Below are 15,295 nucleotides of genomic sequence, written 5' to 3' on the forward strand. Positions count from 1 at the left end.
GAATAAATCAAGAGATGATGTAAAGGCAGAGAGACAGGTGCTGAAAGCAAGCAATTCCTCTTTCAATCTCACTCTCAACATGATTGTTAAGATTTGCAGTCAGGTGAAGAGAGAGCTATTCTTTTGCCAGAACAGTGCTCTATATTCCTTCCTGAGCTCCTAAGCCTACAGGGATCCTGACTCTCAGAAATGTGTTTGTTAACAAGTCAGTTGAAATTCTGTTGCCAGCCAGCCAACTCACTCTCTCTCTCTTCCTGACAGCTGTCATGGATAACATTTTCCTGCATGACCCCAGCAACAATACAGGTTTTATTTTCCCCCTTAAAAAAATAAATCACAGCTTGACATTATTGACCAGCTTAAGAAAGAGGCAGATCTTGAAAAAAAGCAAGGATGGGTTCAGATTTTTATCAATGGCAGGTTGATCATCTCCAACTGCTCCATCTGATAGAGGTAATTCAGCCAAAGGAAATAACCAGCCTTTGCGTTACTGATGAGGCATCAAGGAAGTGTGCAGTGGTGAACTTCTGCTTAATCCAGAAATGCCCAGCATATAGCCCATGGGCTAGATCTAACCTCTGGCCAATTTTAACCGGATCTGGCCACCTCTACCAAATTTTAACCATAGTACAATGGTTGCCTTCCGTGTCAATGAAAAAAGAAATCTCTTTAAATAACAAAAATGAGAGATGTTCAAATCCAAAACACACACACACACACACACCTTCTAGATGGCACTAAATTCATGATGTCTTGAACATTCAGTATAGCAAAGTTATATAAAATTGCCCCCCACCTCTCAAAAGGATTTTGCTTTCTGTTCTGTGGTTGAATTAGGCACTGGATTTCACTCTGTACTGGCTGATCTGCAACTCATTGCACCAATTGGAGGGTGTCTTATGTGCCTTGCTGGCAAAACAGGAATTTCAAAATTCTGCAGAAATTTCTACGTCAGCTGAGTAAAGCTTGCAGGTGTATTGGTGATTATAGCCGTGTGGTTCTCAGTTTTCACTTTATTTATTGTTTATACAACTATTTATATACTGCTGTATCATAAAAAAATTATTACAGCAGTTTATAACAATATAAAAATGTAAAGCTCATCACTTTACAAGTTAAAAAACAAAAGCAAAAATAAATTAAAAACAAACATCAATAGACTACTGTGGTGAATGCACTCTTAAGTGTTTGCATAGGTCTGGTCCAAAAGTTTTCAGCATGTGTTTAAAAATTGGCAGAGAAGATGCCCAGCTGAATCTCTATTGGTAGGATGTTGCATAGGCCTGGGCCGATGACCCTGAAGGCTTGGTTTCTTGTTGATGTCAAACGAGCCTCGCCAACTCAGGAAATGACCAAAGATGCTCCTGCAGATGATCTTAAGTGATAAAGCTGGATTATAAAGGGTTAAGGCAATCCCTGAGAAATATCCTGGACCCAAGTTATTCTGGGCTTTGTAAATCAATACAATAAACTTAAACCTGGATCAGTAGCAGCAAAGGTGATTGGAAAACATTGTGACCAATGTGACAGCAAAGAAGCAGCAACAGCCCATAGAACAGGTGTGGGAAACCTTTAGTTCTTCATAACTCTTAACATCCTTGGCCATTGGACATTCTGGCTAGGGCTGACTGGAGTAGTACTTCAGCAGCATCTGGAGGGACAAACGTTCCCCACACCTACAGTGAAACATTAATGGAAGCTGATTGCATTGTACTGATATCAAGACAAGACTGCATATTGAATGACCTTACAAAATATTTTCACAAAATGAAACGTGTTCTTTTTAGCAAGCATTTTGTTTTTGTTTTTTTTATAGTTGTACATACAGGTGGCATTCTGTTTCCAGAATAGCTGTCAGGTTTTTTGGTTGTTTGTTTTCCTTGGAAAGGAGCTCCTCCATCTTTTTGCAAAAGGCAAAGTAAGTAATACAAAAAAGTATTTTATGTGTAATTTCAAAAATAATCCTGAAGATTTCAAGAACATTAGGATTTTCAAATGCTGCCATTCATTCTTTTTTAATATAAAAATAGTACATTTTAACAAGAATCCAAGTATTAAAGGTGCATTGCAAACTTGAAACTCAGAATTGTAACCCCCAATAATTTTCCATAAAAATTTCAACTAATCTCAGACATACTCAGAGCAGAACCACTTAAGTCAGGCATCCCCAAACTTCGGCCCTCCAGATGTTTTGGACTACAATTCCCATCATCCCTGACCACTGATCCTGTTAGCTAGGGATCATGGGAGTTGAAGGCCAAAACATCTGGAGGGCTGCAGTTTGGGGGTGCCTGACTTAAGTCCACTGATTTCAATGGGTCTGTTCTGCATATGGCTAATGTTGGATACCATTCAGTTAAGTTTCAGGACTGGAGCCTGTACTGGATTAAAATAAATAAATAATGAATGAGAGAAAAAGCAGTTTGATATAATTGACCCAATTCAGAACCACATTTGATGAATTTTATAGCTGCACATCCTTAGTATCTATGCTGCCATACAAGGAATCAAACACAATGAACTGTGAAGTGGGATAGATTTAAATTATTTCACAATTACAGAAAAGTGAAATTAGTCTGTTTTTAAGGCTTATCAATGGAAATTTATTAAACACTGTACTGTGGTACCTCTAGTTACGAACTTAATTCGTTCCGGAGGTCTGTTCTTAACCTGAAACTGTTCTTAACTAGAAGTGTGCTTTCGCTAATGGGGCCTCTTGCTGCTGCTGCGCCACTGGCACACGATTTCCGTTCTCATCCTGGAGCAAAGCTATAATTTTAGATGTAAGACTAAGTATATGTTGTACTATACAGTTCCTAAATTGTGTCCAGCTTAATCAAGCCATAAATGTCTGCAAATTAATTAAATACATTGCGCTATACAACCCTGAGATTCAGAATTTGTGAAATTCTTATGAACATTTCTTTAATTAACTTTTTATATACCTAGTAAATAGTAATTGCATTGAGATCAACAGCAGCTTTAATTCTAACATTGTTTCTTTTACACAAAAAATATTAAGTGACAAGTGCAAATAAAAAAAAGAACCCAAGAAAGATGTAATTTTCCAACTAACAGTAGCACACTAGCGTTGGCTCTGCCATTGTTAGGGCTTCTTAAATGTGAAAGAACTACTCTAAGAAAAGATACCTTCACAGATCCAGTGACTATTAAGTAATCTTTGGCAATATGGTGGTCTTGATCCACAAATATCCCTTACTGCCCCGCCCCCCGAGAAAGTGAGGAAGCCACAGGCAGACAAGATAATGATGCGTCTTTCCCCGTTTTGCATCCTTCTCATTTGGGCTTGCTTCTTTCTGCTTACTTCCCCATGTCTCACAGTGGGGAAAAGTGAGGGCAGGAGAGAGAAGAGTAGCAGGAGGGAGAGAACGTAAGCATCTGCTCATCATTCCTCCTTTCTCTTCAAGGTGGGCAAATCATGTGCCAGACTGTAACTTTAGGGAACCTGAGTCAGCCCAACCAACACTAGTTGTCAACCCAATTAGCACTAGTTGTTTAGGCAGTACTTTGGCTTGTCATCCAACCAGAAAGTCTAACTCAAGAAATAGAAGCAAACAACTTACTTGAATGCTCAAGTATGCTCATGTGTTGTATTTTCTGGGCCCACAAACTGTTCTACTTCATTCCGCACACAGAATGCTCAGGATTTTTGAGACTCAACCAAGGAAAGATCATTGGAAACATAGAATTCCTGGAGTTCTTCCTGCTCATATTTTATGCAAGGTCTTTCTAAGTGGGTCCCAGGTTCCAGGGCATTCTGACCAACAATCTTTAGGTTCACAAATTTGATTTTCCACGTATTCTCCCTAAAGGGGCAGCGGATGAGTCCAAAGATTTGTTCAAAGATGCCCAAACAAGAAGTATTTCTATGAACTGTGCCTGCTACTGCCACCACAACTAACCCATGTCGTGAAACTGTCCACTTCAGGCCACCTGCGTCCAAGTTCGGGTTCAGGAAGAGGTATTCTTCTTTCACCAATGACAGTAAACGAAGGCTAACCAATTCTGCACCCAAGTACTCTTCCATGTTTTGTTCTGAAGTATTATAGCAAAACTTTAGGATTACATCATCCCAAAAATGTTGTGGTCCCCATTCATCATGTGGTTCTCCAATCAACGGGTTCTGAGAGTTCAGAATTCCAAAGAACCACTGGCAGAACTCCTCTCCCAGACTGTGGCAATCTTTGCTGTGATCTTGCTTGTCTCCTCCTTCCTTCCCTCCCTCTTCAGGTTTCTGGAAAATAAAGTAGGGACTTTTACTTTTAAGCAGTAACAAAACGTACCGATTCCTTTCCACATGGTAGTGTTCAGCAAAGTTGAAATAGACCCTATGACTACAACTAACATGGAATGCAACAATTAACACAGCCACAATTTCTGCTTTGAAAATGTTTAGAACTGTCCATACCAAATGAAGGGGCTGTCTAAAGATGTGTGGAATAGCCAGCTTACTGGGATCCACTTTATTAGGCAGGGAAAAACCTCTGTAGATTTCCGTTTTGTGCAAACAGGAACCATTCATTAGTCATGGGTTGTATGAAATGCTGAACAAGTGGATTTCACACAATAGGACTTTCACTCCCCCCCCCCCCATGTTCAAGGCAGCAAAAGAAGTAGGGGGGAAATCAGATGTACACATAGTACTCTCCAAACTAAGTGAATGAGCAGGAAAATGGCAAATGCAAATCAATGTAAGCAAGTGAAAACGGGTGCATCTTAATTTCACATATACACTCATGGGGTCTGAACTGGCAGTGACTACCCAGGAATAAAACCTGGGAGTAGTTCTGGGTAGCTCAATGAAGATGTTGACCCAGTGTGCGGCAGCTGTGGGAAAGGCAAATTCTTATCAAATTCCATTAGGATCATTAGGAAGGAACTGAAAATAAAACTGCTGATATAATAATGCCATGATACAAATCTATGGCATGAGTGCAGTTGGAATACTGTTTATGGTTCTGGTTGCCTCACCTCAAAAATGTGTAGGAGAGCTTGCAGAAAATAAAATGGGTTTGACTCAAACATCTAGATCAGGCATCCCCAAACTCCGGCCCTCCAGATGTTTTGGACTACAATTCCCATCATCCATGACCACTGGTCCTGTTAGCTAGGGATCATGGGAGTTGTAGGCCAAAACATCTGGAGGGCCGCAGTTTGGGGATGCCTGATCTAGATGGTCACAGGTTCCTCATCTCTGCTCTAAAGCACAGTTCTGCTGACTATAGTTTCCAAAATCGGCCTACTTTCTGTAGGAATCACTCACAGAAGCCTCTCTCATTTAAACACCTATTATTCTACTATCTTCAAAGCTGTGAGGAACAGACAGGAAGGTCTGATGCTTATGTTGCACAAAAACGCTGTCACATGACACACTTGTAACAGAAAGAATATGCCCCCTGCTACTCCACAGTAGAAAAATGTGAACAACATATTAAAGCATGAACAAGCAACTAATTTCCAAAAAGAATGCTTTGAATTTCTAAAACATGTACAATAAACCTCACCTGTACATCAGGCTTAGTATTGATTTCCTCCGAGCCATTATCTTTTAGCTGTTCACACCAGTACTCCTTTGCACGATCAACAAGTTGGTGCTTTTCAGAAGAAGGCGGCACTACGATTCCTTTTGCTGCCAAATACTTGAAGATTACCTCTCGAAAGACCTTCTTTCTCTTCAGCAGCTCTTCAGCACTTTGACTGTACAATACGATGGCATTTATGGCTTCTGAAAATAAAATCAGAAACAGGGGTGTTGCTTGAATCTAATTATCATTCTGCAAAAGAAAGCTGGAACTTGAGTGTTGATGTTAATCACTTGAGAACCGTTAAAAGGTGCTTTTGAGCTATTATATCTCTCAAAAACGCCAAATTTTGCCACGAGCTATTATATCTCTCAAAAACGCCAAATTTTGCCACTGGTGTTTCTTCCCTCATACCCTTCTCCCAAGACAAAGAAACTTTACTCTGAGGGGTAAAAGGCAGCAAGGTTCTCAGAGGCCTAAATATTGTTGGTTTTGCTTTTTTGAGTAATTATCAGAGTCTGTCTTCAGTGGCAACTGCTATTCGGAACATATTTTTCCACACAGATTCATGGTCCAATGTAATTAAGTCACATGTTGGTTGGCAAGAAAACAAGTTCCATGTGCCATAGGAAGCTAGTTGCCTTATATTGGGTCAGATCATTGGTCCATCTTGCTCAGTATTATTTACATTGACTAGCAGCAGCTCTCCAGGGTTTCAGACTGGGTCTTTCCCTATCCCACCTGGAGACGCTGGAGCCTGAACCTGGGATCTTCTGCATGCAAAGCAGCTGCTCTGCTACATAGCGACAACCCTTCAGCTTGCCATTGAAAGACAATAAGAGATCCATTGGAAATGCATGTTTCAATGAAGAATTATTCACCAATCAAAACAGAATAATCCTTATTGTAATTTAGTCTGCCTAAAGAGGTTCAACTACAAGGATCAATATACATAGCTGCCAAGTTATCCCCTTTTTTAAGGGATTTTCCATTATGCTGAATAGGCTTCCTCGCGAGAAAAGGGAAAACTTGGCAGCTATGAATATATGCAACAAGTTATTTTCCCCCATATAGTTATTTACTAGGAATATGCATCAGCTCTCTGTATACCTCAAATAATGATGCATATTGGGGATGATTCGGGAAGACTTTGATGTTTCCAAGTTGGTCTGTCTGCTTAACAAAGTGTATCAAGGGCAAACAGGGAATCACCAAACTTGTAAGTCTGTTGCCTGTGTTTTTCCATAAAATTAAACACACAACCCTCACTTTTCTTTTGAGATACAAATCCAAGCTGAATGTGGAAATGGGTTTCTGGGGGTTTTCCTGCTGTTATTCTGTTTCTCACAGCTATAATAAACCTACCATTAAAATTATAGACTGGTCATTTCTTCATCAGAGGGCAAAAGGGCAAATTTAGCAGGGGATCAAATACTTTCCCCCCTCACTGCAGGTCATCATTCTGGGTGTGAAAGCAGGGCATAAGCAATGGAGTTAAACTTATTTTCCAACTATTCTTTCCCTAACAAAAAAAAATTATAGTGTTCTCTCTTATTTCACGGAGTGTACTTTAGGAAGTGGGGGGGGGTGCGAGAGAGGGGGGGAAATGCCTTTGTCAGTGTAACAAAGGTAAAATAAATCACCTAGCAGGAAAGCTCTCCTCCCATTCATTGGATCACCAAAAAAACTGGAGAAGAAAATGACAGAGTGGATCCAAAACAGTTTTGAGTTGCTTCCAAATGCTACAAATATAAGGTGCAACTTGTGCTCACTGCAATCCTCTACCATTTACACTTCAATTTACACTTTAATTTATTTAAAGTCTTATAACTTTCTTTAGTTTTGGCTTCTTAAATTTTAAATTGAATCAGAACACCTTCCAAAGGCTAGATTTTAAGTACAGTACTACAAAGCAGGCTATTTACTCCCCAAATACCTTCTCAGATAAGCACATAAATGTTCTTATTTTGATTCCTGCCTCCCACTTGGAGCTACAGTGTAACTTTACTTCACTGTGTTCCAAAGCAGAGTAACCCTCCCCCTAGGCACTGATGGAAGATGGGAAGAGATGAAAGTTGGACAATCTAGCCAAATGCTCAGTATAGTAGAATACTGACAAGTTCATGTAGGAATTCCTTTTTTCCAAAAACATAACACAGCCCACAATTAAAACACAACATAGGATTCTAGTGTTATACAATCATTCTAGTTTATAGGCAGAACAAAGTGCTAAACTTAAATTGAACACCTTCATTGGTATAATCTTTCTGTAGGCTCAATTCTTTACCATAAATTCTTGCTGCCATCACATGTATTTGATCACTGCTGAGTAAGCAAGAATCCAATGCTGTGGAAGCTGGCTTCTGTTCACACAATGGTACTTCACTTTCTTCTCCTTCCCTACCATAGTCCTGAAACTGCCCTCAAAATCGGTTTTTAGAGGGCCCAACCCTCCATAGCAATTTAAAGAACATTCAGGCAGCTTCAGATGAGATAAAAAAAATTAAGTTCTGTTACAGAAGCAGAAGTCCACTGGATACAACACTAAGAATTATAGAGGTTTTAAATGCTCCCTGGCAAGAGTGAGTCTTAAAACCATTTCATCACCAGGTAAAAAAAAATCATTACTAGATCACTGTATTTTAAATTATGTATGTACACACAGCTGCAATTCCTTTTTATAGTACTGTGACTGCACATGTACATAGTATGGTATTAGTTGGGGCATCTGTATTATGTGGTTGTGGTAGATGTGCAGCTATATGAAAATACTGGTTATGCAGCAACACGAAGAAGCCCCTATGCCAAGAATCCACATACAATCTAAATTCAGACAGGGACGGGAGAGGCAAGGGCAGATCAGTTGAACACACTTCCTTTTAGTTGCAAACAATGGGTTATATCCCACCAATTCTTACTCAGGGTTGACCCACTGAAATTAATGACCCTAAGTTAGTCATGTCCAATAACTTCAATGGATCTACTGTGAGTAGGACTAGTGTTCAATACCACCTGAGGATTGGAGAGTCAGAGCTGCCATTGTCCTGGCAATCAGAAGAGAACCAAGCAGAAAGGAAGCTGCCTCTTGACCCATGGCACAGTCACTAATACCTCCTTCTCAATGGCAAGAACAGGCTTCAAAAACTTTAGAAGGTCCCCTAAATGTTTTCAGTGTCCCACCTGTGGGGCTGCAGAAGCCATGAACACTACTAACAGTGGTACCTCGTGTTAAGTACTTAATTGGTTCCGGGGTGCCATTCACACCCCAAAAAGTACTTAATCCGAGCGGCGATAGCGTGTGTGCTTCTGCGCATGTGGCGGAACCTGGAAGTAAACACTTCCAGGTCCGCGGAGTACTTAAACTGAAAGTACTCAAACTGAAGCGTACTTAACCTAAGGTATGGCTGTACTACAACTTCTATCTACCTACAGATAAGCATTACCTTTTATCATACTCAAATTGCACTATTACTCATGCAGCTGTATGAAATCATCATCCAAGTAACAATAGGAAACAACACAAAGCGATTTTCTCATAATGGCTCCCTTATATCTGGACACAGTTAAAATAATAGTAAAAGACCTAAACCGCAAGCTATTTTTAAAGGTGTATTAGCAATATAAAGTACTTCTTTATTTTGGTCTCATCAAAGACACACCAATTTAATATTCCAATATCATATTTAATTGGCAAATAGTCTTTAACAAACATATGTTGTCAGAAATTCATAAAAAAATCTCTGTGTTACAAAATAAAACAAAAAATTATAGCTAACATGACATATTTTCTGGTCAAACAAATTTATTTCTACCACCCACTCAATGTTAGTGAAAAAGGCTCCCAGAATGGCTTACAAATATAAACCTCTTCAACCAGATCTGGAAGCAGAACAGGTGACAAACTCTGGGCCAAAGAGGGCAGACAGGGCTATTCCTGGCAGCTAGAATCTTCAGATAGATTTGTTAAGGATTTTATTTTTTAAAAAAATACAGATTTCAGTTAATGAAGTTTAAGGATTCCCCCTTCCAAATACATACTTTTGCAACTGTGCCCCCTTAAAACGACAACACAGGTCCTGAAGTCCAAAGACTTGCTAACTGAACTCTGCCTGCTGTTTTCTCTGCAGTTCTATGAGCCAAAGAGTCAAGTCACACTTGGAGCTTGGAGTATCACTTGGAGTATCAGTTTTGTTCCTACAACCTGAAGACCTACTGTGGCAAAACAGCATACAAATATCTGCAAACTTGTTTTCAAATCGCTGGCGGTGTTGTTGGGTTTTTTTTATAAAAGCAACAACACACACACACACTGAAAGTTAGGAGGGTGTGTGTGTGGAGAGAAATAAGGTAGCTTAAAAACAATCACCAAAATACTAACCCTAACTTTCATTGTTGTCCTCATCCTCTCCCCACGTCTCTTAGAAATACCAAAATTATGCCATATTATTGTTTTTTCCATTCGGTTCGAACCTTTACCCTCGAGGCCCTCTATGGGCGCTCACGTTCGAAAAAGCGATTGTTGTTTTTGTTTACTTAAACCCCGCCTTTTCCCCTGGCCGCTTTCGCCAGTCTCTCTGCATTTCCTAAACTGGAAGACACGAACCCACTCCGAAGTGAGACCCACAAGGCTCCACTTCCACCCCACCCCCCTTAATTCCGCAGACCCTTTCCCCGCCTAAATACCTTGGCGGTCGTCCGGCTGCACGAGGCGGTTAGTCACGGTGTCCGTCAGCGACAGCAGGTCGTCCGTGTGGAGAAGATCCAGGAGCTCCCGGCAGCCGTCCCGCTCGCGCTCAGTCAACCCCGCCCAGGCCGAAGCCATGGTGGTGGTGGCGGCCGGCGGCGGCGGCGGCGGCGTTGCCTCTTGGTGGCGCGAGGTGAGGAGCGCAGGCAAGTGCCCCCCACCTCCCGCGCCCACACAGAAGCCGCCAGCGCACCCCCTCTCCCCCCCCCCCCGCACAGGAAACCTTGGCAACTGACAGGCTCAAGGGACAAGGCAAGGTGCTTCCGCCGCCCAGGCGTTGCTCCCAACAGCCTCCGGCCCCGCCTCCATAGCACTTCGCGCGACGCTAGCGCGGCCTGAACGGGTTCGGCTTGGAACGCGGAGGGGGCTGCATTGGTTCCGTTGTCTTTTGAGGCCTCGTCTAATAAGGGGCATCTCCCCAAGCATACCTTAGTCAAGTTATTTTGCGAAGCTGACAGGAAAAATCCGAAACCAGTATGATCAAGTATTCCAAAAGAACTGGAGGAAATTTATACGATATCTTAAAGATTATTGTAAGCAATTAACATCACTAGCAGGGTTGTCTGAAGACTTGTAACGAGAAATCTATTTTATTTAAATTTTGAGCCATTTTGTAATGAGTGTAATTAGAATTGGAAAACGTACAAAATGCAATGATAAAAAGGTTAATTTTGAAAGCCATGAGGCGGGAGGGAGGGAAGTCAATAGGCTCTAAAGAGCCAAAGCGGTGAAGTGGATAATGATAATGTGAATGTATAATATTAAATGGAAATAAACATAAATGATACGCAAGGAAAGGGCGCTGAGGAAAAAGGCTGCTCTCTAGGCCCAGTGCTAGTGTGGCCAGAAAAACATAATAACAATAACAATAATAATAATAATAATAATAATGTGTTATTCTGAAGAAGTGTGCATGCACACGAAAGCTCATACCAATGACAAACTTAGTTGGTCTCTAAGGTGCTGCTGGAAGAATTTTTTTTTTATTCTGTCTCAACTACGGCAGACCAACACAGCTTCCTACCTGTATAATAATAATAATAATAATAATAATAATAATAATAATAATAATAATATTTCCCCAGCCACTCTGGGCGGCTGCCAATGGAATATTAAAAACATCAAACATAAAAAACTTCCCTAAACATAAAATCCCCCAAAATAACTCAATATGTGGCAGCATTTAAGGTTCAAGCCATGCCTTTTTCTAGGATACTGTACTTCATTCATTCCCTCCCACCGTAACTTGCTGAGTATACACTCAGGCCTCACTGGGCTTTTTTTAGTTTCCCCAAGAGTATCATGTACTCTTAAAAGGTTGGGCTCATCCAAGCCTACAAAAACCTCTCCCTCTTGTGCCTACTGTAGATGGTGTCACTTCGGTAGTACAAAGCGGGGGTTGACAGGCTTCAGGATTGCTGGGTCTACTTTTTTTTTTTTACTAGAATCCCAAAATCTCCCACCCAGAGCAAGGTGGAAAAAACGCAGTTATCAATCGAAAGAGAATGTCTCTGAGGCACTTGTCTTTACCTGAACTGAAATCGCAATACTGGTCCACACCTGGTTAACTGTCTTCATTTTAGCTACTGTTTTTAAATATCTGGGAGTCAGAAACCTTAGCTGATCTGCAAAGATGTTGGTAGTGGCAGAAAAGCAGCCATCAAAAACATGCGTGGCCCTGTGGGTAAACATTTAAACAGGAATCATAGAATATAAAAAGGTTAACTATTTGCATGCCCTGTCACTTTAATATTTTCCCATGCTTTTGAGTCAATTGCCAAGGGAGTTTTCAAACCTGGGCAAACTGATCAACAAAGAAAAGCCAGCTTAACTCTGCAATGTTTCAACCTTGTCACCGTGTTCCATTGCCACTTGGCATATTAGACCATACTGTATTTACTTTAGCAACATCATTTGCTTGATGGCCTTGATCATTTGCTTTGTATGGCTGCTATACAAAATGTAATGTTGTGTAGTCTAGTTCAGGGGTTCCCAACAAAATTTTCTCGAGGACCCCTCATCGAGCCGCTATTATGACAAGGACCCCCATTAATTCCTAATCCTAAAATTAAAAAGTGGTTTTATTTATTTTTCAGTTGTTTTCCTCTTTTCTTTATCCTTCTGGGGGGGGGGGTTGGTGTGATAGCCGTCTGGGGGTCGGGGGGTTTCCCTCTGGAGGGGGGGGGAGGTTTCTACCCTTTCACCTGGGTTGAGGGTGGTGGTGGGGCCCTCTCTTCCCTGTCGTCCCCTCTTCTTTTCTCCTCCTCTGGGGGTGGCTGTATTTGCGGCGGTAGCAGCACCAGCGTCAGCAGGTTCGGTGCGGCCTTTGTTCTTCGGGTCCCCACGAGGCTCCCTGTGTGGCGCGCAGGAGCTGCGGGATCGGGGGCCTTCGCTTGGGGGGGGCTCCTTCCCCCTCTTGGGCAGCTAGGGGTGATGGCGACTGCAGTCGCGAGGCAGGCCCCCCAGGATCGTTGCGTGGAGGGAGGTCTCGGGCCACGGAGCTCCGCTCGGCCGTCGGCCGGGTGCCCTCGGCTTCGGCCCGGCGGGCCTGCGGGGGGCCTCAGCGGCTCCTCGCTTGCTCCGCCGGACGTTTCCGACGCCCACGCGGTCGCCGCGGGGTCCGCGGCCTGGAAGACGGTTTCGGGCCTCTAGGCCCAGGGGTTCCGCCGAGTCTCCGGCCGGGCGCACTCAGCCTGGGTCCGGTGGGGTCACTGGGGGGCCTTCAGCAGCTCCCCGGTTGATCCACCAGGCTCACTTGGCGCCCGCGCACCGGCGGCGGCAGTTCCGCCGGTTCCGGCGGGCCAGAGGCTTGGCATCTAATAGCATCTTGAGGACCCCTCTGGCATAGCTCGCGGACCCCTGGGGGTTCCCGGACCACCTGTTGGGAACCACTGGTCTAGTTAGTTGTAAAGCAATGATGTATCTACTTGTCAAATATTTCCTAGGTAGAATCCCAGACACCATAAAAATAATCTTTAATAACAGACAATATTTTATTGAACAGTTCTATTTACAATACAAAAGTTTTAAATGGAAACACTACTGTTGATTTATTGCAGTTTGATGGCTCAGTTTTAATTTGTATTCATATAAAATGCAAAATAAAATAATTTAACATTCAAGAAGGAAGCACAAATTTCCTTTCTTGGTGAATCTGTAATAGCTTTTACAAAGTAAGAGTCTCAAAATGCACACACTGCATTTAATCAAAGTGTTATACAGTACAAAATAAATAGTAAAAACACCCCTTTAAGTGTTTCATCTTACCCCTTGGTGTTAAACAGAGTATCGCCGAACCTTCTTGTTATACATGATCCGAACTATACAATTTATAGATGTTTAATGAATATGGCTAAATAACCAAAGTACCAGTGACCTTTCCCACAGATATCCTATTTCCAACTTTTTCTAGAAAACTGGTTGTAGAGGAAGGTTACCCAGAAAATAATACAATTAGATTTTTACATATCCTATAAATGAACCAAATTTATATAGTAACAAACCTGTGAACATCCTTTTTAAGTGTCTTTCAAATCCTAAAGAAACTGATCTGGAAAACACAGCCAACAGTTGGGTAGTTTAGAACCCTTTTAGGCACCAAGGATTATTCTAAAAAATAAAGAACAACTAATAATCAGATATGTAACTGAGGGTCAGAATAAACAGAAATGCTTGAAAATAGTAGTTTTCCCATATGATAGCATGGTTAGATACTGGGCATTCAATTAGAAAACATGGTCAGCCATGAAATCTGTATTTGTCACCCTAATTGGGGCAAGCGGAGATTGCCAATACTGCCACCAGCTGGTGAAACATAGAACACACAGCAACTGTGTTGTTTTCTAGCCTTTAAATCTTAAGACCAGAAGACCAACAGTCATGAGTTCAGTAACACTTCCATGGCTGTGGGCATTCTTTTTCTCTTGACATTAGGGTAAGGAAGAGATGGAAAGGGACTAACACCTGTCACAACACATTTCTCTGGGTAAACCCTTCACAGCGACTGTCTATTGTGGTGTCCCTTTTGGAGGTGGGGGGCATAAACAGCTGGAGAAATACAGTCCTGCGGACGGAAAGACAGATGGAACACCATCCATTAATAATTGCTCAATGGTTTTTCTTATTTCAGTTACTTAGAATGTAGACTACCCATATATAACAGCTTTAAGCACACGAAGTTCAAATACTTGCCCCTAGGTGTTTGCATCTCAATAACTATATCATTGTGTTATCTGAATTAGCAAATCGCCACTATCCAACAAATTTTGGACCAAAAATCTGAACCCAGGAAGACTGAACAGGATCACGAGGCGTGGGGGAGCCTCCCCATATGGTCCCGGCAGCTTCAGCCTTTGTACACCTAAAGCTGGTTCTCTGTTATCAAGAAAAGGATCCCAATTATTTCCCAGAACAATCAAGAAGTTACCAGGGGCATGCAGGTGGTTGGTTGAAATTTCCCATTCACTGTATTGAGTTTAATAGTGGCAGCCTACAAACAGCCAAAACCCAAGATTGGGTTTTGTAACCTGAGCCCCAAGTCAGAAAGTTATCCTGCACTCTCTTGCTCTCTCAGCATTTTGGAGTTAGTGGGTTTGCTAGTCTATTTAGATTCTGGCCACTGTTTATGGTAAACTTATTCTTTAAAAGCCACACAGATTGGGTTTGCAATCTTGATTTTTAAGCATTCCTGTTTTAAGGTGCCTGAAACACCAAACATTCAGATACCTGTCTGCCAGCAGCCCCATCCTTTTTGCAATGCAATGTCATGCTGTCCTAGTACTAAAACATCCAAAGCATTTGTGTGGTGGCATAGCAAAAAGATCAGATAATAACTGGAAAGTATATTCATTTTAAATGTTTCTTTTTAAAGTGGTTTGATACAACAGGCAAAGTAAACTGAAAAGTAAACATTTAAGAGAAGGGTAATTTTTCCTTTTTACAAAATGTTTCCTACAGAGCTATTTTGACTGATTTTCTACACTTTAGAAAATAATTCATCAACTTCAAA

At 41.7% G+C, this 15,295-nt stretch overlaps 1 protein-coding gene across 2 annotated transcripts; it reads right to left on the minus strand.

The window, feature by feature from the left end:
• Window positions 1-993: 993 nt before the first annotated feature.
• On the minus strand, window positions 994-10,582 carry C4H3orf38 (chromosome 4 C3orf38 homolog). 2 transcript variants are annotated; one of them, XR_004692644.3, is made up of 4 exons: window positions 10,227-10,582; window positions 5,526-5,746; window positions 3,585-4,255; window positions 994-1,676 (listed from the first exon to the last, which is right to left on the minus strand). XR_004692644.3 is itself a non-coding variant. In XM_035116211.3 (3 exons), the coding sequence occupies exons 1-3, from the start codon at window positions 10,363-10,365 to the stop codon at window positions 3,662-3,664; spliced, it is 954 nt and encodes a 317-aa protein (XP_034972102.1). In that variant the 5' UTR covers window positions 10,366-10,582; the 3' UTR covers window positions 2,000-3,661. The 2 variants fall into 2 exon arrangements, 1 of the variants encoding a protein (XP_034972102.1); XM_035116211.3 differs by lacking the exon at window positions 994-1,676 and having other exon boundaries at window positions 2,000-4,255.
• Window positions 10,583-15,295: the final 4,713 nt, after the last annotated feature.

The sequence above is a fragment of the Zootoca vivipara genome, chromosome 4 (assembly GCF_965207765.1).
Source record: "Zootoca vivipara chromosome 4, rZooViv2.hap1.1, whole genome shotgun sequence".
Classification (NCBI taxonomy): domain Eukaryota; kingdom Metazoa; phylum Chordata; class Lepidosauria; order Squamata; family Lacertidae; genus Zootoca; species Zootoca vivipara.

Bases quoted from the DNA above. Each gene is read 5' to 3' on its own strand.
- C4H3orf38 (XM_035116211.3), bottom strand. From the start codon at position 10,365: ATGGCTTCGGCCTGGGCGGGGTTGACTGAGCGCGAGCGGGACGGCTGC. The intron at 5,747-10,226 runs GTATTTAGGCGG...TTTTATTTTCAG, and splicing joins GCAGCCGGACGACCGCCAAG to AAGCCATAAATGCCATCGTA. The intron at 4,256-5,525 runs GTGAGGTTTATT...TTTATTTTCCAG, and splicing joins ATACTAAGCCTGATGTACAG to AAACCTGAAGAGGGAGGGAA.